Source organism: Bidens hawaiensis, unplaced genomic scaffold (assembly GCF_021521415.1).
Source record: "Bidens hawaiensis isolate Kalapana, Puna unplaced genomic scaffold, B.hawaiensis_p1.1 tig00028132_1, whole genome shotgun sequence".
Lineage (NCBI taxonomy): Eukaryota > Viridiplantae > Streptophyta > Magnoliopsida > Asterales > Asteraceae > Bidens > Bidens hawaiensis.
Genome location: NW_027505113.1, coordinates 74,646 through 96,607, shown reverse-complemented (window position 1 = coordinate 96,607; position 21,962 = coordinate 74,646). Strand labels below are relative to the sequence as shown.

General features: G+C 32.7%; 4 protein-coding genes across 4 annotated transcripts; 3 read left to right on the top strand and 1 right to left on the bottom strand.

The window, feature by feature from the left end:
* The first annotated feature begins 723 nt into the window (after positions 1 to 723).
* Positions 724 to 1,182, top strand: LOC143610810 (protein SRC2-like). Its single transcript, XM_077085184.1, has one exon. It carries the CDS (start codon positions 724 to 726, stop codon positions 1,180 to 1,182), a length of 459 nt encoding a protein of 152 aa, XP_076941299.1.
* A 4,274-nt stretch (positions 1,183 to 5,456) lies between these two features.
* On the top strand, positions 5,457 to 7,931 carry LOC143610812 (protein BCCIP homolog). Its single transcript, XM_077085186.1, has 8 exons — positions 5,457 to 5,653; positions 5,729 to 5,796; positions 5,855 to 6,079; positions 6,175 to 6,384; positions 6,518 to 6,583; positions 6,661 to 6,750; positions 6,850 to 6,906; positions 7,787 to 7,931. Exons 1-8 carry the CDS (start codon positions 5,485 to 5,487, stop codon positions 7,883 to 7,885), a joined length of 984 nt encoding a protein of 327 aa, XP_076941301.1. The 5' UTR covers positions 5,457 to 5,484; the 3' UTR covers positions 7,886 to 7,931.
* A 2,523-nt stretch (positions 7,932 to 10,454) lies between these two features.
* Positions 10,455 to 12,994, top strand: LOC143610814 (protein C2-DOMAIN ABA-RELATED 7-like). Its single transcript, XM_077085188.1, has 3 exons — positions 10,455 to 10,640; positions 12,368 to 12,463; positions 12,561 to 12,994. Exons 1-3 carry the CDS (start codon positions 10,530 to 10,532, stop codon positions 12,864 to 12,866), a joined length of 513 nt encoding a protein of 170 aa, XP_076941303.1. The 5' UTR covers positions 10,455 to 10,529; the 3' UTR covers positions 12,867 to 12,994.
* A 7,495-nt stretch (positions 12,995 to 20,489) lies between these two features.
* LOC143610813 (kirola-like) lies at positions 20,490 to 21,613 on the bottom strand. Its single transcript, XM_077085187.1, has 2 exons — positions 21,396 to 21,613; positions 20,490 to 20,764 (listed from the first exon to the last, which is right to left on the bottom strand). The coding sequence occupies exons 1-2, from the start codon at positions 21,580 to 21,582 to the stop codon at positions 20,490 to 20,492; spliced, it is 462 nt and encodes a 153-aa protein (XP_076941302.1). The 5' UTR covers positions 21,583 to 21,613.
* Between the last annotated feature and the right edge of the window lie 349 nt (positions 21,614 to 21,962).

The following is a 21,962-nucleotide window of genomic DNA, read 5'->3' as shown; positions in this document are numbered from 1 at the left end:
AATCCACCAATCCACATATGACGTGTGAACAATGACAGTTGTGTGCCATAGTCAGTATAGCTAGATATGGATAAGGGGGGCATGACATACATATGGTGAGCTACAACAATGGTTAAAGAGCCTAACATAGCCAGGTTAAGAGATAATTGAGCATGCCATGACGTTAGGAATATAGGCCTTTATGGCCCTTGCAATAAAGAAGATAAAATTTTATTGTAATCGAGTAGAGGAGGAAGGACTCGGTTTCAGGTCTGCAACAAACGAGCAATAAACTGACACCATGTCAGATCGATACTCGACCAACTCCATGAGGTTCAACTTCGGTCCCAGGCTTTCTAATATTTCAGTCGTTTGTCAGGTCGGTCTATGTTGGTTTCGACCTTCGAGTTGGGTTTTATACTTTGCTCACCCCTAGACTAACCAAAAAAATAAAGTCGTGTTTTACATAAATACCTATACCGTTCGGATACTATCGACACACTATTTGCCCATTTTAACCCATTGCATATAACATTTAAACCAAAATAGCCAAACACTTTTACCCAATATTGAAAACAACCCAACTTGAAAACTTGAAATGTGTTCGGAAATTAATATTGTCATGCTTATGAGTTATGACATAATATTACACACAACTAATGACACAAAATATATTCTCCAAGACTCATATAAATCATACATACATAATTTCATTTCTTACCTCAATTCATCAAGTTTTCATTCATGGACTATAGAGCCCTAAACCTCACCATCCTCTCCGCAAATAGACCAGCCAAATATAGTTCCTCCGATTTATACGTGACCGCAACCATCTCTAACACAGCCTCACCTCAAATATTCACATCAAACAAATCCAAGGAGGGTTCAGACCTCACGTGGAATTTTCCCATGAGCTTCATGGTTAATACTAATGAAGCCGACCGCATGAATCTCGTAGTACAAATCAAGGCCGCAAGAATTATCTTCGCTAAGATATTGGGAGAAGTTCGTGTGCCGATCGAAGACCTTATAAAAGATGTGACAAGTGAAGGGAAGACGCTGCAGACTGTGAGTTATCCAGTGAAATGGCTGTCCGGTGAACCTCAAGGACATCTTAGTTTTTCATATGAAGTTAAGGAAAAATATAAAGAAAAATCAAACGCTCCACAAGGTTATGAGTATCTTGGAAACATGAAATATTAATAATTAATCACAGTATTTTCAAATATATATTAATTATCACAAGACCCTTTAAAACTTTAAACGAAGTCGGATATTAAAAATATATAGAAAAACTACTAGTGGGAAAGCCTGCACGTTGAGGATGTAACGGAAACTCGGTTGGTAGCTATTATTATATATTATTTATATAATATTTAGTTTACAATAGATGATGTATAGTATTATGATTGTATTTCCCTATTTATCCTTGTATCGTAACTATTTAACTTACTAATTGGAATGAGAATAGCAACGTTTCACATTTATTTATGGCCCCTACAACCTTCTTTTGTGTAATGATTGATTCAGGGTCGGATCTATTAAGGGTTTAGGAGTAGTCCGGGCTACCTCTCAATTTGGTTGACAAAGTACAGATATTTAACGTTGTAACATTGTTATCAACCCAGTATATATATTTTGTTAGCGTTTTGAAAAGTTCAGACGGAGGTGTTTGAGTGGTTATCATGCATGAATAGTTGTCAAGTGGCTTTGTCCACATGTCCGAATTTTGTTGTCTTCGGTTTTTTTTTTTCAAATTGAAACTTTAGCTATATATATTGTTTGCGAAATTAGTCTTCAACTATCATTCAAACCCACTTTCAAACTTCAAAAACCAAATTAGTCAGGAGAATGACACTTGGTGTTTTGTGATTGGCTGAAAATAAATGGACGGTCCAGAAAGTTTTTAGACAGACAAAAGTTAGTAGTTAAGATTTCAATGGACATTTTGGTTTTTGTTTTAGTAAAAGTAGGCATTTAGGTCATTTTCTCAATTAAGCACCCATAGATGCTTTTTTTTTCTAAGTAGTGGTCAAGTTCATGATAAGATTGATGATATTTTGTCTTTGTGAAATATATACCCAAAATTCCCTTTTTATCAATAGTAAGACCATAACATACCATATTTATCAAGAGGAGCATCATAATCATAGCTTGTAGCGATAAATGGGCCACCCACGGTCCTGCTCCCGAAATTGGTTCCTCCGTGATACTGCACGTCAAAATACAAAGTATATTAACTTTTATGTAATATTATCATATAAACACCTAACCAGTTAATGCGGAAAAATATCAGATATCGGTCAAGGACCGATATCTGAGATATCGGTTATTGCAGTGAGATATCGGTAATTTTAATATCATGTAAAATTTATATATATAGCAATTTAACACTAATAATTCAGTATAGTCCCCTACCAATAACAAATTAACCTTTTGCAAATTGTAAAAGACTAACAATCGTAGCAAGTAAGAATTTGTTAAGACTTAAAACAATAACATTGAACACTAAAAGTTGATAATTAAGACTTAAACTACTGATATTGGGAATATCAGTGATATATCGGTCAAATATTAGTCCAATATCGGTGATATTATCAGTACCGATATTCTGAACCGATATTTTGACTTATATATCGTCAATGGACCGATAACCGATATATCGGCGATATCGACTGCATAGATGAACACAAAATGCTAATTTACCATATAATAATTGACAAAAGATCCACCACCCTAAATATACTTTGTAATTTGCCAAGTCTTCAGCCGGTCTATAAAGTATTATACCTCCAAGCTCGATCAATGAACCAATTTCTTTCAATACTTTTAAGCATTAATAACCAAATAAAAATAAATAAATAAAATTATCTTCCTGTCTAGGCTTCGGTTCACGTCTCCAGTTTGAAGTTTTTGTTATGAGAGAAATAGTCAGTATAAAAGCATTGCATGTGTTAATATGTCAATAAAAAAATACATATAGTTATATTACATCATAACTTATCAAGATTTGGTATTGCACTTAATAGTTATTACAATAATAATATTAGTATTCTTTTTCTTTTCAATACCGGTACCGGTATTGAAGGTAAAATTCGGAAAATACCGTTACCGTACCGTACCGATCCCGAAACTCAAAACTTTGGTACCGATTTCGGTACTGGTGCCGAATTTGCTCATCCCTAGAATACGTCACGTTATGCTCCCCGAGTCGTCTTTTTTCTTTCTTTCTTTTTTTTTTTTATTTTAAGTAGATAAATGGAAAGAAATATGAGGAATCTAGAAAATAAATGTGTTTCTGAGTTTTTAATGGAAGTAAAAGGAAAGAAAACATATGAAAACATAGCACACGGGTTTAGAGAGAGTAAAATCATTTTCCAACTCATGAACACAAAGTTAAATAATATATTTTTTTTCTCCCTCACTTTCTTTTCTCTTCTTAATTTCGTTTTAATCTCGGGAGCAGGGCACTCATATGACAATTAGACATGTACAAATCGGGTTTCATCCCAAATCGGTTCGGGTTTAAAACCGGCCCGGTTTGGTCAACCCATGGTTAAACTCGTTTGAGCCAAACCAGTTCAAGTTACAAACCGGTTTCTAGAGAGGAAACTCCAAACCGGTCAAACTGATTCAGATTGGGTTACAAACCAAAAACCGGTTTCAACCGGGTTTTTTACTACCCGTTCAGGTTATAAACCTGATACAAAGAACGAATATACGAACTGGTGCCAAACCTACAGTCTGGGTCAGGTTATGAACCAGTTTAGCCCAAACCAATTTTAAACCAATTTCAAACCAATTTCAGATCGGGTAGGATACCAGTTTACTGGACCCAAACCGATTTTTTACACCTTTAATTAGAGGTGCACAAACCGTGTGTTTTTGTACCTAAAACCGGGTAGAAACCGCTTCCGGGTATAGTCGGGTATTTGACCGTTTTTTCAAGGTTTTTTGGGGTTTCGGTAGGGTCGGGTTAGGTTTTGACCGGGGATTTCCGGTTCCGGATACAGCTCCTGGGAGAAATCTAATACCAGGCCGTACCTATAAGTCATGTACGGATACGAACCAGTTCCGGTTCGGATCCAGAACCGGGTTTTTTTTGGCATCTCTACCTTTAATAAACAATTCTTATTTTGGGCTTGAAGAGTTTTGGGTAACTTTGCAAACAATCACAAAAAGCCCAACTCTAATCTGAAACAAAAATAAAACTTGGCAAACGAACCTCCATCGCCTCTGCCACCGTAGCTCCGCCGCCACCGCCACCACCACCGATTCTCACTGGTAATGGGTTTTTGACTTTTTGACTTTGTGCTGTCATTAAGTTTTATTAATAATTAGGTTGTAATATTCAAATTGATTGTATTAATGAGTCTTTGGTTATTATGAACCAATAAAGTTTGTTGCTTTTATGTTTTGTTCTTCAAATGGGTTGATTAATTATAAATAAATTAAAGCATGTAGTTTTCACAGCTAAAAAGATTGAATTTTTGGGTTTTTATGAATTTGTATTTTACTTTTTTAGGATTTAATTTTGTAGATAAAATGACATATTTTTGAATCAGATTTTTTTCAGCCTTTTACTGTAAACTGTTGATATTCAGAAAATCCAAGTTAGAATTGTTTACTTGCTAGCAACTAGTCGGGCGGTGGGGTGGGGAATAGCAACTAATCGGGATTAATTGTTAATAATCGGAATTAATCGGATTAGAATTTTTTATGTAATATTGATTTTCTATTTATACACACATTTTTATATGTAATTTTTATATATTTACACATTTTTGTATGTATTTTTATATATACACATATTGTTATATGTAACTAATCGGGATTAATTGTTAATAATCGAGATTAATCGGATTGGATTTTTTATATATAATATTGATTTTCTATTTATACACACATTTTTATATGTAATTTTTATATATTTACACATTTTTGTATGTATTTTTATAAATACACATATTGTTATATGTAATTTTTTATGTAAATATAGTTATATACATATATGGAATCTCCGGAAACTGGCCCGAAACTTGCCGGAAACTGCTGCAAATTGCTGGTAATTGGCGGGAGTTAAGGTTTGACTAGGTCTGACTACCGGGTTTGCGCCTGATTACTTAAGATTTAATCAATCACCAGCCGACTGGCGTCTAGTTCCGATTTTACAACACTGACTGTAAAAAATGTATCAATATTTCTTTGATGAAGAGATACTTAATAAAAGGAAATGCTGCAAATCGATTGCTGATGTTACGGTGTTCAATCTTGTTACGGATCGTGACACCTGTCCTGACCCGTATGTATTTTTGTAAAATCTTGTTATGATCCGAACCAAAACGAACCCTTTTCTAAATTGCGTGAACCCGTTTTGACACCTCACCTGTCCGACCCGACCCGCCTGTTTTTCCATGGATATCGTTTTAACATCTTAACGCATTATATTAAAGTTTCAAGTTTAACATAATCTTCTAACTCATTTAGGTTACCTCTACAATCACAATGCCCCGTAAGCCAACTAGAAGAACTCATTTTCAGAAGCCTCATCCCACATTCTCACGTTTGGCCCGTTCTATGGCGCTTACTACATCGTCCCGTAAGGCCAAACAGCAGAATAATGATATCACAATGCACACAAAAGCTGCCTCCAACTCTACAGGCACGAATTTTTGTTAACTAATATATGTTTTCAATCATATTCTGATTATTATAAAATACAATCTGATTCTTGCTTATATCAAAACAGATGATTATGATACTAAAAAATCAAAGAGAAAAGAGTCACATTCTTCTTCTGAAGATGAGGATTTTGAGGTAAATATTTGGTCACTATAATAAAGTTTTTTGTTTTTTAATTATATTTTTTTTGCAGGGAGTTGTACAAGCGGATTTTGCTTTCTTTGACCCGAAGCCCGATGATTTTCATGGAGTCAAGGTCTTGTTGCAGACTTATTTAGATAATAAAGAATGGGATTTAAGCAGCTTTGTAGACTTAATCTTGCAACAAACTACGGTTGGAACCGTAATTAAGATAGAAAACGATGAAGATAACGGAATTTATGGCTTTATTTCTGCTCTCAACTTGCACAGATACAAGGTGAACCAAACCACCGAACGCTTATTTTCAAATATCTAAGAATCTTGAAATTTGTATACTGTTTATTTATGTAACTTTAGTTTTTTTTTATACAGGATTGTAAATGTATGCTGGAAGTGAAGGAGTTTTTATTAAAAATGTGTCAAGATAATGATATAAAAGAAAATTTGAAGTCATATTTTGGAGAAAAAGCAGCAGATGTCGGTCTTTTGATCTCACAATTTGTCGTGAATCTGCCACCTCAGCTTTTACCGCCTTTGTATGATGGTCTATTTGATGAAATCTTATGGGCTACAGAAGATGAGGTTAGATGAGAATAATATTTAAAAATATTTAAAGAAACAATTCATATTAGCCAAGGTTAAATCTTTTTTTATTTTTGAAAATAATCGTAAAATGCCCTTTTGTTTATTAAAATGAGATGTTTGTTTTTGTTAGCCGACAAAGGAGCTTCGGAAGTCTTTCTGCTTCAAATATTATTTATTGGTCAGCAAAGTGTATAAGGTATGCTAGATTAGAAGTTATAACTAATCTTTCTTTTGGTCAACATTTTTGACTTTTTTTATATTGTTGACTTTTAGCATAAGGGAAACCAGAAAAAGAAAGCCAGTAGTAGCTCGAATGAAGAAGATGTAATTTACTTGAAGCCAGAAGATGAAATATTTCATAATGTACCTCACTACCTCTCTCCTTTTATTTTTATTTTTTAAAACTGTATTTATACATACTTTTAGTAACTTGAAATACTTATATTTTGTGAAATGCATCAGCTCAGCGCATGGTCTTTTAGCTTTCCCTTGCGCGGTCAACAGGTTACCACCAATGAGGCAAGTCTCGTTTTTTACTCGTTATAAAAGTTACTTCTACTTAGAGAATAAGTGTTACATTAAGGGTGTAAATGAGCCGAGCTCGAGCCTGAGTTTGACTAGGCTTGGGATCTGCTCGTTTTGAGCTCTTTTTCTATAGCTTGATCTTAGCTTGTGAATAGTTTTTCAAACTCGAGCTCGGGCTGTTTTAACTTATAGAAACCTCAAGCTTGAGCTTGGCTTGTTCGAGCTCTATTTCTAAAGCTCGGGATCGGTTCTGTAGTTTTTGAAGCTTGAGCTCGTTTAAGCTCGGCTCTATCCGAGCTTTTAGCGAGCTGATCTCGAGTAATTCACAAATTGCTTGACTTAGTTTGGCTCGTTTTGAGCTCTATGTTTTAACTCTAGCTCGGCTCGAGAGTGGTTTTTCAAGCTCGGCTCTGGATCAACTCGTTTTTGATTTATTAAATAATTTATATGCATTTCTATTTATATTTAATATAATAAATTATAAAGCTTGTATATAAACATAAAGTATATTATTTATTTATTTTTATCATAATTTCATATATAATAATAACAATTACTTACTATATATTTATTAAGTTAGATAAATAATAGGCTAGAGCCAGCTTCAGCTCGATAAGTGAAGCTTAGGTTCAGGCCCGTTTATTCAACAAGTTTCCTTTTTAAACTTGGCTCGATTCAGTTTTTTAACGATCCGATCTCGAGTAGCTCTTGAGCAGCTTGGCTCGTTTAAACCTCTAGTTACAGGTCAACCCGACGTTACAAATTCACCCGTTTTGAACTCTTTAACGGCCATGATCCGTTTTAGCTTTATTACATGTATAAAATACTGTTGAATCATCATTTGATGGCATAATATATTCATATTATCTTGCAGTTGAAAAACTACCAATCAATGGGTTTAGTCATAGCAGTCGAAGCAACGCGCGTCTCAAGTTTCAAACAACAACTGCATTCATTAATAGAAGTATCATAAGTTCATGCAGCAATTTTGTTTCCCTGATTATTATTATTATCATTTTAAACTCCTTTTAACTGTTTGATTATTATTATTTTTATTATTTTGGTTAGTGAAAGATGTATTTGAAAGACAGATGTCATGAAAGTTGATGGCATAAATTTTGCATACATATCACATCATATGTGGAATGGGTTTAGAGGTGCACAAATCCGGTTTTTTAATACCCGAATCCGGGGATGGAACCGGGTACGGGTATGACCGGATATTGGAAAATCGGGTGCTGGCAATTACCGGGTTGGGTTCAGGTCCTGGTCATATGTTATAGACAAGACATATGTTATGGTAAGAATAATTACGAGACTGTCACATTATCCTTATTTTTAGAAATGTATGATTTGAACATATGTTATATGTTATGTTCAAATCAGTTATGGACAAGACATATGATAGGAATAAATGTGAGGCTACCATATTAGCCTTAATCGAATGATATAAATCGGTTATTTTCAAGGCATATGTTATGTTCATTAGAAATGTATGATTTGAACTATAGCCAACATATTTGGATGAGTTTTCTAAAATATCGGTTTTTATGATGGTAGGTATGATTAAAATTAAAAAAATAATAAATAAATTAAAAATCAAGGCTCATTATCTTAGCCCAAAATTGAATGTTGACTTGGCTAGCTCAGTTAGGCCCAACAAGGCCCAGTCTAGGTCCAGTACCCAGGCAGGCAGGTAGAGGTGTAAAAACGCGGTTGGGACCGGTTTTAGGCAAACCGAACTGAACCGATTTGGGTTTAAAATTGGTTTCACCTAAACCGGTCCCCAAACCGCCAGTTTTAAAACCGGTTCCCCTTAAGATCTACCAAACCTGTTTTAAAACCGAACCGGTTTGAGGGAAACAGGTTTAAAACCGGTTTATAAACCAGACCGAACCGACGTGACAGGCCAGCCTATCTTGCTTCTAAACCGGTCTATAAACCAAACCAGTTTGAGTCAAACCGGTTTGACCAGCCGATTTATACACCTTTACAGGTAGGCATTATAGAAACTGGATTTATTTATCAAATTTTAACTAGGGCCAGGCTCTAACTAAGTTGATAAGAAAACGGGTCAACCTAGCCTAATAACCAACCAAAACCGGTTAACTTGTTTCCAAACCGACCCAACCAGTAGGTTTGTATATATAGCAGTTCGGACTTGAATATTCAAACCGGTTTTAGAATGACCCGATTTGAAAAAAGAAAAAACTGTTTTACTTTGGCCTTGAACCGGTTTTTTTTGCCCCAAACCGGTTTATAACCTAGACCGAATCAATTTGATAGGTTAGAACATCCTTCCTCCTAAACTGGTTTACAACCCGAGCCCGTTTGGACCAACCAGTTTTAACAAGCTGTTGACTAAACTAGTTCGGTTTATAGCCCAAACCGGTTTGGAGTTTGGACCCTCATTAATGCATCATGCACAATCATTAATGAATTCTTTTTATAAAAACATTTTTTTTTAAACACAAGTATAAAAAGGTGAATTTTAGTCCAACTTTCTTTTCATGATACAAAAACAGACGATATCGAAGAACAAAATACATACATAATAAAACGAAATGAATTTAAAATGAAAAATAACACATATATAATAAGTTTAAAAGTATGATTTGACTAAAATATCAAATTGATACATTCACAACATCAAAAGAAAAGTATTAAAAGTATATTAATTTATGTCATCTTAGGGTGAATTATTTTAGTACTATTGGATTAACTTGTCGATCAAAGAAATAACATTAGATATTAAACGAGTTAGGTGACGCGGGAGTGTAGGATCAATTTAATACTAATGCTATTTGGGCTTAATTAATTATTTACTTGGACTTATATGTAAAGTTGAATGGGCTTGTAATTGATTATTACTTGGGCTCATGTAATTGGTTTTAATAAACCGATGGTTTCATAGCCATACTTATCTCAATCGAATCATGCAGGTTCTCTCTTGATCTTCATCAAGAACAATCAAAATCCAATTCCATTTACAGAAAAATCTCTGTCTTATCCGATAAATCATTGCCTGTAACCCACAAATAGGTTTATCTAAAAGTGATTCACGATTCAAAGATTAATCCAAACAATTGTTCAAGAAATCAAGATTGCAGATTAGCGGTAGGAAGGTTTGAGTTATTCATTAAAGACTCAAGTTTGATCTCTGGCCTCTTGTATCACTTTTGATAGATTATAACAAATTAACAATGAATGATATGAGCTATGCCTTAAGAGATTGTCAGTTCGAATCCCGAGCTCACCCAGGTTTTCGTTCCACCGTGTGTTACGCCAAAAAATTCTGCTCTTGTAACGACACAACGACTGTCAAGTGACAACCGACATTATGGTTTACTAAAAATCGTCCAAACCAAACTCTGAAAGTCTATCATTTTAAAATATCTTGGTTGACCATAACCACTAATACCAAAAAAGGAAGTTTCGAAAGAAAAAGTTATTCCAACATGTCGGATTAGATTCCTAGAAACCTAAGGTCCAAATGTGTTTGCATATAATATAGAGATTTGTGGGTGGTGGGTGATATTTTGGGTCAATAGATATCCTCTCTCTCTCTCTTTCTCTCTTTCTCTATAGGTTTTGAAGATATCAATCATCAAGAATCAATGGAAGGAGTTGTGGGATTATTAAAGGTACGAGTTAAAAGAGGAATAAATCTTGCTGTTCGTGACACCAAAACCAGCGATCCTTATCTTGTTGCAACCTTGGATACACAAGTACGTTTTAATATCTTTTAAATATATGTTCTATGTTATGTTATTATTGTATATTGCAAATTTAATTAACACCAGAAGCCAGATTTATGTTTGCTAGGTTACAAGAATCCGTTGAATTTTTGTTGTAAAGTCTAAGATATGTTCTGAAAGAAAAAGATAAAAAAGAGTTTGACCTCTTATCTTATATCAGTGGAGAATCCAACATTTTTTTTCCTATGGGTTCACCTTTTTTCGATGTTCAAATGTCACATAACTAAACGTTAAATTTTCCGGGCCGGTTGGGACTTTTGGGGAATATGATATAATACGATACCATAATAAAACAATATATCAATTTAAAAACATGTGAGGCCATTAAAAATAAAAAAAAGAAGCAATAAATAGGTTGTGGATGCGTGATGTGTGAATAGGTACTTTGGAAATAATCGGAAGCGAAAACTGTTTTTTTATAGCTATTAAAAACTCCAACTAATACACAATGATGATTTACAAAAAAAAAAAAAAAAAAAAAAAAAAAAGCTTACCAATACACCATCTTGAAAATTTTTATATGAGTTAACTTCTAAAAATCTTATAGGTTCACTAATAGTTTTTATATATCGTTTTAATGCAAAAATTTGAAAATCAGTGGGTTCCCGTGAACCCGGGGAACCACACTAAATCCGCCCCTGGTTATATATACAACCTAGCTTTTGAACCTGTGTATTACATGAGATTTTGTCAAATTACTAAAATTTAGGTATTTAATCATACGTAATTTAGAGATTTTCTTTTGAATTTATAGATGAATTTTAATATTAGCACACACACACACGCACAAACACACACACTTCAAATGTAACACATTTAAATTTTACATTTTTCTAAGATTGAAATAATGTTTTAAGATGGCATAAAATCAAATTTTGGTGATTACCTAAACATATTAAAGATGTTTTATATGGTCAATACGAATATAAGTTAAATAGCGTTTTACAAATTGTAAGATTATATATATTGTATTTATTCAACGAAATTTGAAGTACACATATAATCATATATCTATTATAAAAATAGGTCACTAATTATTATACGATAATAGTTCGTAAATCATTATTTAACTAATTTAATAATTCACTGTTTGATTTATAAACTTATTATAGATATGCAATAGTTTATATGTTTTTTAAAAAATCATGGCCAAATTTTCTATATCTAATAGTAAAATTAGATATAACATGCTAGTTGTTAGTTTGATTTTAATTACATTAAATACCATTCTTTTCATGTGTGTTACAAGTCATACCAATTAAACCCATAACCCATTGATAACTTGGATTAAGGAGAGTGAAGATTAGAAAGAATGAGGGGAATTAAAGTTAAAGAGTAAATGTGATTATGACACCTTGTTATTTTTGTTTGTTAGTAAGGTAAAGGTAAATGTGTGTGTAAGCTTTCAGTTACAAGGAGTCCAAATTTTAAGCCAAAACCTCAAGATTATTTTTTGTGTGCCTTTTATATAAACGCCCACTAAAGGCCAAATGTGAAATCTAAGCAGAACTAAGTAATTTGTAACGGTTCGTTTTGGTTGTTGATAATAAAAAACTGTTACTAACGGTTTGATTATGATTTGACCTAAAAACCATCAAAACTGGATTGTCAACACTTACCACGTGTAGTTTTTTACTCTTTATTTCTTCATTTTTTCCTTTTTATTGAGTTTTGTGTTTATTTGTGATCTAATGTAGAGAACAAAGACTAAGGTTATCAAGGGAAACTGTAATCCTGTGTGGAATGATGAATTGACTCTCACCATGAAGGACACCAAGGCTCCAATACATATCGTAAGTTTTGCAAAAGAAAAAAATAAATAAATACATTTACATATACTCCATCCTTCAAAAGAAGCAAAACTTTAATTGTTTGTTGTACATGTTCTAGGCGGTGTACGATAAAGACAGGTTTAGTAACGACGACGGCATGGGGGTGGCGGAAATAGATGTAAAGCCGTACATCGAATGCCTTAGAACGAACTTGAAAATGAATATGAACAAAATCCCAGACGGTACTAAACTAGAACGTGTTCAACCTAGTAAGCACAACTACCTAGTCGAGGAGAGCTCGATCATTTGGGATGATGGAAAAGTTGTACAAGACATGATCCTTAGATTGAAAGAAGTTGAATGCGGTGAGGTTGTAATCCAGATAGAGTTGGTTCCTCTTCCTGGCCGTAGATTAAATGTCTAGATGTATGCATATGTAGCCTTGTAATGGTTGGGTTCTTCTTCCTTTGGTGTTTATTGTGTGTACAATATAGTCTAGAGTTTAGTAATATGATTAAGCAAGATTGTAGTATGCTTTAATGTACTTAGGATGTGTTTTTTTAAGAGATGTTATGTTTTGAAAGAAAATGTGTTGGCTTAGTATTTTGGCATTACACTGACGCGCCTGTTTACGACCAAATAAAACCCGAACTACTGAACGATGAACTCTCTCTCATTCACCAAGTCACCAACACTCAAATGTTTTGGTTTGGGCTTTTGGACCAGAATCTATTTATGTCAGCCAGAAGTGCAAAACTAGCAAGTTTGATGGGTTGGACGAGTACGGTCCCTCAAAAAAATGTGAATTTCTGCCCGTGTCATCACTTGTTTAACCCGTTAAAGATAAAACGCTGGCACCTAATTCGACCTATTTTTATAAAAAAATATAAAACAAGTGCAAATTGCCACCTCTAATGTAAACTTCCTATTATTTGTATCAACATCACAACATGACAATGTTTGTGTTATATAGTTATGGGCCTATGGCAGACCAGTAAGGCAGTCACCACTCACCAGTCACCACTTACCAGTGTTCTGCTGAATACAAAGATTAAAAACCTATGGTTAGGCTCAACTGGGCCAAATCCAGTACTTGGGTCCGGGCAATTAAATTTGGGAAAATTCCTAAAATACTCTAATTTTGAAAATAGATTCTAGTTTTGTTCTCAAAACTTAATAACTTAAAAAATGGCCCTCTCTAACTCATCTTTGACCATGTGTTAGGAAATCTAACACGTCTTTGACGACATGTTAGCATAACACGTCGTCAAAGACGCGTTAGATTTCCTAACTCATGGTTAAAGAGGCTAGCATGTCGTCAAAGATGCGTTAGATTTCCTAACACATGGTAAAAGATGAGTTAGGCCTTCAAACACGTAATCAAAGATATGTTAACACCAAACGTATAGTAAAAGATATGTTAGCTTTTTGTTTGTTTTTTTTAATATTATATTTTTATAACTAGTTTTACTTATATTTGTTTTTCTTTTATAACTTTTAATATATAAAATTTTATATTATTTCGAATATACCGACGAGAAATGTTTACTTTCATCTACGGACCAACATAAATTTTATTTAAAACCGAACGGGGTCAAATTTTATTGAACATTTTGATATTGATTTGGCACGGCTCAAGTTTAAGTAAGTTTATGTCGGTCAGTAGGTAAAAGTAAGCATGTCTCGGCGGTATATTCGAAATAATATAAAACTTTTGTATATTAAAAGTTATAAAAGAAAAACAAATATAAGCAAAACTAGTTATAAAAATATAATATTAAAAAAAACAAGCAAAAAACTCACATATATTTGACTATACGTTTGGTGCTAACATATATATCTTTGACTATGTGTTTGGAGGCCTAACTCATCTTCAACCATGTGTTAGGAAATCTAACGCGTCTTTGACGAGTCTTTGACCATGTGTTAGGAAATCTAACACGTCTTTGACGACGTGTTATGCTAACATGTCATCAAAGACATGTTAGATTTCCTAACACATGGTCAAAGATGAGTTAGAGAGGGCCATTTTTGAAATTATTAAGTTTGGAGGACAAAACTAAAATCTATTTTCAAAATAAGGCTACTTTGGGAATTTTCCCATTAAATTTACCAAGAAAAAAAAACTTTTTATATGTTCAAGTGCCCCCCATATTATATGAATGATTACTAGCTTTAGCCCTTCGTATTAGGAGTTCTTTTTTTTTTTTTACATTTGTTGTTTCTAAGATTGTGAATATATTTCTTTTGAATTGAATTTATTGTAAGAAAGTTTGTAATATATTTGGAGTTATTTTGATCCATTTATGTTTGGTTATGTTCGTCTATGTTCATTTTTAGATGAAATATTGAATGAATCATCTACTTAATGTTTTATATTTATTCGTGTGTATTCATCTAAGTTTGGTTATTTATATTCGTTTATATTTGTTTGTGTTGGTTTACGCTTGTTTATATATGTTATGTTTACATTTGTTCATATGTTTACGGTAATTTAAGAACCTATATTGTTTGATAACAAGTCATACTGTCAATTTGATATATCACACTCCTAAATTTCACTTTTCTTGCTACGAGTTATCTCAATAACATAGCAATCAAAGGTTTCCACCCGATTATTATGAATGAAATGAGGAAACTTACAAGAGAAATAGAAGAAGATGAAGTGTAAATTTTGATAATTATGCTACTGAGTTTTCTCTTGGCAACTGAACTAAAAGTTAGAATTGACGTTGATCAAATTAATTAGTACTTTAACTTATCGACCAACAATGAATAGTTTGGTTTATTAGAATCCAATTTGGTTATCTTTAGTTTTCGTCTTGTGCCACTTATTGAACACAATTGGTGTTGGTTACTAGTTTGGCAACAATGTTCAAAATCCAATGACAACGGTGACGGTAGCTAAATGGTTGTGTTAATTGTTAGCAACCAAATCATAGCTGGCACTAAAACATTGGTCTTCCATACGATATTGATTAGAGGTTGGTACAAGAGTTAGCGGACTCTTATCTGGACTAGCTAGACTGGGGGAAACATTAAAAAAAGCCATTCATAAAAAAATATCGATCACGAATAGAGTAGGACTATAAGCGATTTAGTCAACTTGCAGACCCAATGTATCTTTGGAGATTAGAAGACATAGATGTGTATGAAATATGAATAAAAATGATGTGATAACTGATATGACGTGTTTCAAAAAATGTATACTTTAGAGACTGTAGATACTCTAAGAAATATTATATTTTTCTAAAGCAAAAATGTTGGGTTTTTTTTTTAATATTTTTTAAAATAACTACATAATAAAACATAAGAGGTGTATTTTGAAAGAAAAGAGCTTGAGAATTGTAAATCCCATTCTCCTTTTCTTTCTATCATTTTTTCATTGTAATCTTGCTCAATTTGGTTTCTTTCTCTTGCCTTTATCACTCTATGAGGCCGGTATTTTGATTTCACTTTGTAACATAGTAGCCATTATAGATGCGGTGTGTGTAGCCATTAAAAAAACATGGTAGCTAAACACTCCATGTCATCAAAAACAATTTTTTTAACCTAAAAAATCTATTTTAGGTCACATGTCCATGTCATTAATAGTATGATGGCTCAATTATTTCATACTTGTTAGTCATTATGCTATAGCGTTCGATGAAAGTGACCAACTTTTGGATATGTGAAGTGCAACACATGATTCATGAGACATTGATTTTCTTAATAAAAATAAACCCCCTCATGCTAGAGTTTCAAAATATACATATACGTTTATATCCTCTACTTTACTTTAAATGCAATATATAAATCGGGTATTGAGCCATTAAAAGGCCTTGGATTTCTGAATGGTTTATCATGTTTTTAAAACTTACTCATTAAAGTCTCAACAAATTACTAAGAAGTGTTTTTTAGTTGAATCAAATATACTTTATCTTTGACTGATACAAAATAGTCTCTTAATGAAATTATTAAAAGACTATCAAATAACCCTTATTTATTTTCAAACTTAATTATACTTGTCTAGGTATGAATATATTATGTGATTTTTACACCTCTCTCGTTAAAACTGATATGCATGTAAATTTAACAAATAAGAAAAAAACAAATTTCTATTTTTTCTTTCTCTCAAATAACATATTCTAAAAGGCAAAGGCAGATAAACATCTTTGGGTTTAGCCTGTATATTTATAACTTTATGCTATTATTGTAGATCTATATGCGATTTAAATGAAATTATGAATAATGATTTTTTATAATAGAGGAATCTATATAAAGTACTAGCTAGTAAATTTTGTTTTGAAATTAGGGATGAAACAATAAAATCCAGCTCTTTTTTATAGGTAATCTAAACTATTATATATGTATTCTATTTTTGTTCTTAGTTTATACTATTGGTGAATCTATCTGTTTAATTTCAATAGAATTCAAACACGACACATTTATTAAATTGGGGGAGGGGGGGGGGGGGTTGAAATGCCCCCTACTTTCTTCTCCATTAGCTTTGGCCCCCCACCGTGCAAAATGCTCGTTGTGTACACAATGAACCCGAGTCAAAATGAAGAGGAAAATGAGGTGTGGGAGGGGGCGGTGTGAGCTTGTTTCGGACGCAACGAGCTACCACGTGTGGTCTTATAGATGTGAACACGACCATTCATTTGTATTAAATGGGTTGGGCCATCTACAATCAATGATTTGAGTAAAATCAATATCATTAATGTTACAATATGGCTCCTCAAATTTAACTATACTTACTCTTTATAACATATACTTCTGTATTTGTTTTTTGTTTTCTTCTTTTCCTAAGTGTCTTTTAACGCGTGACATACTCACATTTTATTTTGTGTTTTCCTCTTGTAATTCTTAGAGTGCAATTTTATAAATTCCTGAATATACCATTGCAATGTGCTTATTATTATCTAAGTTTCTACTTTTTATTTGAAATGGAGTTGTGCGTGATATATGCAAGTCATCGAAGCACAAACGTAAAAACAGTCAGAGCTGCTTTATGGTTTCGATTTTTTAGCAAAATTTTTATTATTATTTTCCATTAACAGTTTTAAAAATATGATGTTTTATATAATTGTAATTTGTCGTTATGAAGTGCATATTTTTTTTATCAAAGTTTCGTCGTGAATTTTTTTCAAAACTAGTTATCGTTCTTAATTTTATTCGAAACTGCGAGTGGAAAATAAAGTACAATTCAGATTTAGGAATTTATGTGTAACCTAATGCAGATTCACCCATTAGTTTTGATGTAATTAAATACAAAAAAAATGTTTTGTAGATATACAATTATACACCAACAATCATGATAATGGAATTGTGTGTTTCTATATTTCTTCAGGAGAAACTAGGTTGTCGTTTAATATATGACCATTTTGATTTGATTTACTAATTTGGAGTAGGTGTGTCTCTGAGACTGATTTCTAAAAGATAAGAATATTAAAGATGCATCATACATGCATTATATATGTTCATTGTTTTGGTCGTTTGTTGGTACGACTCCTAATCAATCATTTTTGTTATTTATCCTTTTTTTTAACAACCAATTTTATTAAAGGAGCAAGTGACTAGACCCAAAAACCACACAGAAAGTACAATCAATTACTACTCACCCACAATCGAATTTTCAAAATGCAATGGAACCCAATTATCCCAATCTACCTCTACCGATTTTCTCCTCCCCCAAAGGAATGTTAATCTCTTTATATCTTCTTTGATTCTCGTGATCAATACCTTTGTTTTTTTAAAGATGTTTCATTCTTTACCTTTCATAAACACTAACATGCTGTGAGAATTATTGATTGGACTACCATCTGTTTGTCCTTAGGCCCCTTTACATTGAGATGTATATTGAGCAAATCTCTTACCTCAAACGCATAGATCGGCAGTATTCCACATCAGTTACTAATAAATTGCCATATATGTGTACACATAGATAGGTAGGGTTAAAATTTTGAAACTCATTAACAAACTAGCTAGTTAGAGATTTTTTTTATACATAACAAATATATATTTAAAAAAACAAAACAAACTGATAATAATAAAATAATAATAATAATAATTTCACTATGAAAATGAAATGTTTTTTGGATATAAATCAAATACAAAAAATGGTTTTGTGGATATAAATCTAAAATTTATTATTTATGGAATTTATTTGTTTCCATGGTTGGGAAAGAACTAGGGTGTCGTTGGATAATATAAGTGACCATTCTGAGTCACTAAATGGGGTTGGTGTGACGAGTCTTTAGTCTTTACTCAAGGGTCCATTTCTTGAAGATAAGATAAGGCCACCATACATGCACGTACAATGTTAACTTGTTATGTCTCGAAACTTATGGTTGAGGCCTGAGAGACATATTTTTGGTTGTAAACTGTCGGTGACCAGATACCAGGTCAAGTATGAAAAATGTGACGCTACAAAATTATTTTCAATTATTTGAGATGTACTTGAATAGATGATCATATTCATTAATTGTATATTAATTGTTCCATTTACTTAATTTGCTTTAGCAACTAAGCAATTATCGATGTTCTTTGTATTGTGTATAAGTGAATATTAGAGTTTGTTTTATTCACATATATATGCATCATTGTGGCATTTTTTATTGATGAAACTATATCAATATTTGTGTTTCTACCCATACAGCATTCATAATATATTCATAATATATATTGGGACCTCTAAATTTTGATAAAAAGTAATAATGGCTCTCTAAATTTAAAGAGTTACTATTTATTAATCTATATAATTTTATGCATGTATAAAACCAAGAAAAAACATTAAAATAAGTGTTTCGAGTAAAATATTGATAGAGATAGATATGTGTTGTGTTTAGAAAATTAATAAAATTTAAAGAAAAATATGTTTTTTATTAAATTATGTAAATGTGGGCAGAGATCCAAATGAGAAGGCTTTTATATGCACATGATTTTGTTATTTCAACTTTTATGCACCAACCTTATTCATCAATCATCATCCATCAACAACGCTATATGTTGCGATAGCATGCGGAAATCTTCGAAAAAACATATGAATATAAAAGCATAATTAAACTGCTACATATGTTTATCCCTATTTTCTTGAATTCTCGAAAAAAAAAAGGTGAACATAATATTTTTTGTGTGTTTAAAATATAAAAATATTAAAACTACTTTTCATAAATATTCAAAAACTTAAAATTATGAATACTTAAGTTAAAAAAAAAGTATTTTGAAACTTATTGAAAAATAAACCAATAAAAATTAATTTATAAAAAACAGTTTTGAAAACTAGATTATTTTAAAACTTATTTTTTTAAAAAAGGTAAATTGGATTTTATTAATTATACCTTTTTAATTTATTTTTTGAAAACTAGATTAAAATGCCTAACATTTTGGTCTATGGATGGAATGTATAAGACAAATATGCGTGTGTGAATCTAACAAAGGTTTCCCTTCTTGTGAGCTTAGAGAATAGTGGTTTTACGGTTGGTCAAGTTGCTTTAAAAGTTGCTTCATGCAATGTGATTAAACTTGAGAAGATGTGTCTTGACAACCAACGTGTATTTATAACTTTTGCATTTGACACCTTTGGTTTCCTCACACCCGAAGCTATGGAGTTACTTAACCGAGTTCAATGGGTCATGCATAGTAATATTATGACTCCAACATCAGTCAATATAATTTTTGAAATGTTGGGTTTTCCAATTTAAAAAAGAGTAGCGACACAACTTGTTGCCAGCTTACCTTTTGTTTCAATGCCATCACTGTTTTTTAAATTGATCATTCATTAAAAAAAACTTTACAATAGGGTGAGAACACTGAATGTGGATGCTAGTCTTTGGATGTATAATATAAGCATAGGCCCCTTGTAAAATAATCTTGTAACATATAATCAAACTCACAAACATTATTATGCATCATATATATAATACAAAGATCATCCATAGACAATACAAGCACATGCAGGTGAATAATCTCCACCACCGAAGCAACCAAACACCGACTTTTTATTTAAACATCGCGCAACAACATAATCAAACGACACATAACTTACGCATGACGTGTAATACTTTCAGTTGCTCTTGGGAAGATGATGGGTCTCAATATCTTTAGTGACATTGAGACAAAACTCCATCAAACTATCTGGATCATCAATATTCTCATTCACCTTCTCGTAATGAAAAGTCCACGTCACCACGTTCTCTTCACCGTGTGTGTCCACATGAACCGTGATCAAGAACGTTTTGTAAGCCTCCAATATGTCTCCCCCGATCACCTTGAAGCACACCGACTTTTTCTCCTCGTCGATCGCCTCAATCACTTCCTTACACACTTTTGACTTCCCATCTAACTAACACATCACAAAAACATACTATTAAAAAAAGGTATATTGGTTTTTATTGATCCCAATGATTGTCTTTTGATCACTGCCTGTCCCAACTAATGAATTGGCTACTGACGGTCCCAACTTTTAACGTATTTATTCCTAATGGTCCACGACTAACAGAATACTAACGCCGTTAGTTTCAATTCGCCGGAAAAGTCAAATTTGTTGCCGGAAAATACCTCTTGAACACCACCACCACCACCAAGTGACTCACCGCCATCCAACTACCACCACTTCAGCACTATCAACTGATTCCGACGATAGTTCTAGGGTTTCTGGCAACCTCATTAATTGAGGCTTTTACTAGAAAATGGTTCCTAGATCCGATACAAAGTTACCAAGATGTTTTGGATGAAACTGTTGAGTTTTTGGGGAAAAAAATTGAGATTTCCGGCCAAAAACGTTTTTCCGGTGACCTGAAACTAACGACGTTAGGATTCTGTTAGTTGCGGACCATTAGAAACACAAACGTTAAAACTTGGGAACGTCAGCAGCCAATTTGTTAGTTGGGACCAGGAGTGACCAAAAGACAATAGCTGGAATTAATAAAAACCAGTATACCTTAAAAAAATACTATAAAACGTGACTTACCATGAAAAAAGTCCCAGACAATAACAGAACCAACCGTTCCCCATTCACCTTCGTGCAAGTTAACACCTTTTATATTGTTGGGGCTCATTTCAGATATGTGGTGTGGTCTGTGTCTAAAGATTTCGTGGAACACATCACCATCGGACTTGATGGTAGTTTGCTTAACCAAAGTACCACTTAGAGGCATGTTTCTTGATTTGTGATCAAAGAAGAAAAGAAGAGAAATATTGAATGAGCAAAATGATATGTGGTTGTTTGACTTATATAGACTTCTTGGTTCAATCATGTCCTCTTAATTTAATATGCTAATAAAAATAATAAACATACATACATGAAAGCATAGGGGTGCGTTAACGTACAATAATTGCTTAACGTAGTTCAAGGTTAAAAATCATAAAACGTTCAAGCCAAATTCCCACCTTAAAACGTTCAAAGGTTAAACCTTTAAACGTTCAGGTTTAAAATTTAAACGTTCAGGCAAAAAAGCTTAAACGTTGAGGCTTAAAATCCTGATACATTCAAGGTTAAAAACTATCATTCAAAACTCAAAATTGATCGATTGAAGTT

What these genes read in the sequence shown, in the direction of transcription:
- LOC143610810 (XM_077085184.1), top strand. Translation starts at nt 724, where the DNA reads ATGGACTATAGAGCCCTAAACCTCACCATCCTCTCCGCAAATAGACCA.
- LOC143610812 (XM_077085186.1), top strand. Translation starts at nt 5,485, where the DNA reads ATGCCCCGTAAGCCAACTAGAAGAACTCATTTTCAGAAGCCTCATCCC. An exon ending in CTCTACAGGCACGAATTTTT is followed by an intron (nt 5,654 to 5,728) that starts GTTAACTAATAT and finishes ATATCAAAACAG; the next exon opens with ATGATTATGATACTAAAAAA. An exon ending in AACAGGTTACCACCAATGAG is followed by an intron (nt 6,907 to 7,786) that starts GCAAGTCTCGTT and finishes ATTATCTTGCAG; the next exon opens with TTGAAAAACTACCAATCAAT.
- LOC143610814 (XM_077085188.1), top strand. Translation starts at nt 10,530, where the DNA reads ATGGAAGGAGTTGTGGGATTATTAAAGGTACGAGTTAAAAGAGGAATA. An exon ending in TTGCAACCTTGGATACACAA is followed by an intron (nt 10,641 to 12,367) that starts GTACGTTTTAAT and finishes GATCTAATGTAG; the next exon opens with AGAACAAAGACTAAGGTTAT. An exon ending in CCAAGGCTCCAATACATATC is followed by an intron (nt 12,464 to 12,560) that starts GTAAGTTTTGCA and finishes TACATGTTCTAG; the next exon opens with GCGGTGTACGATAAAGACAG.
- LOC143610813 (XM_077085187.1), bottom strand. Translation starts at nt 21,582, where the DNA reads ATGCCTCTAAGTGGTACTTTGGTTAAGCAAACTACCATCAAGTCCGAT. An exon ending in TGTCTGGGACTTTTTTCATG is followed by an intron (nt 20,765 to 21,395) that starts GTAAGTCACGTT and finishes TGTGTTAGTTAG; the next exon opens with ATGGGAAGTCAAAAGTGTGT.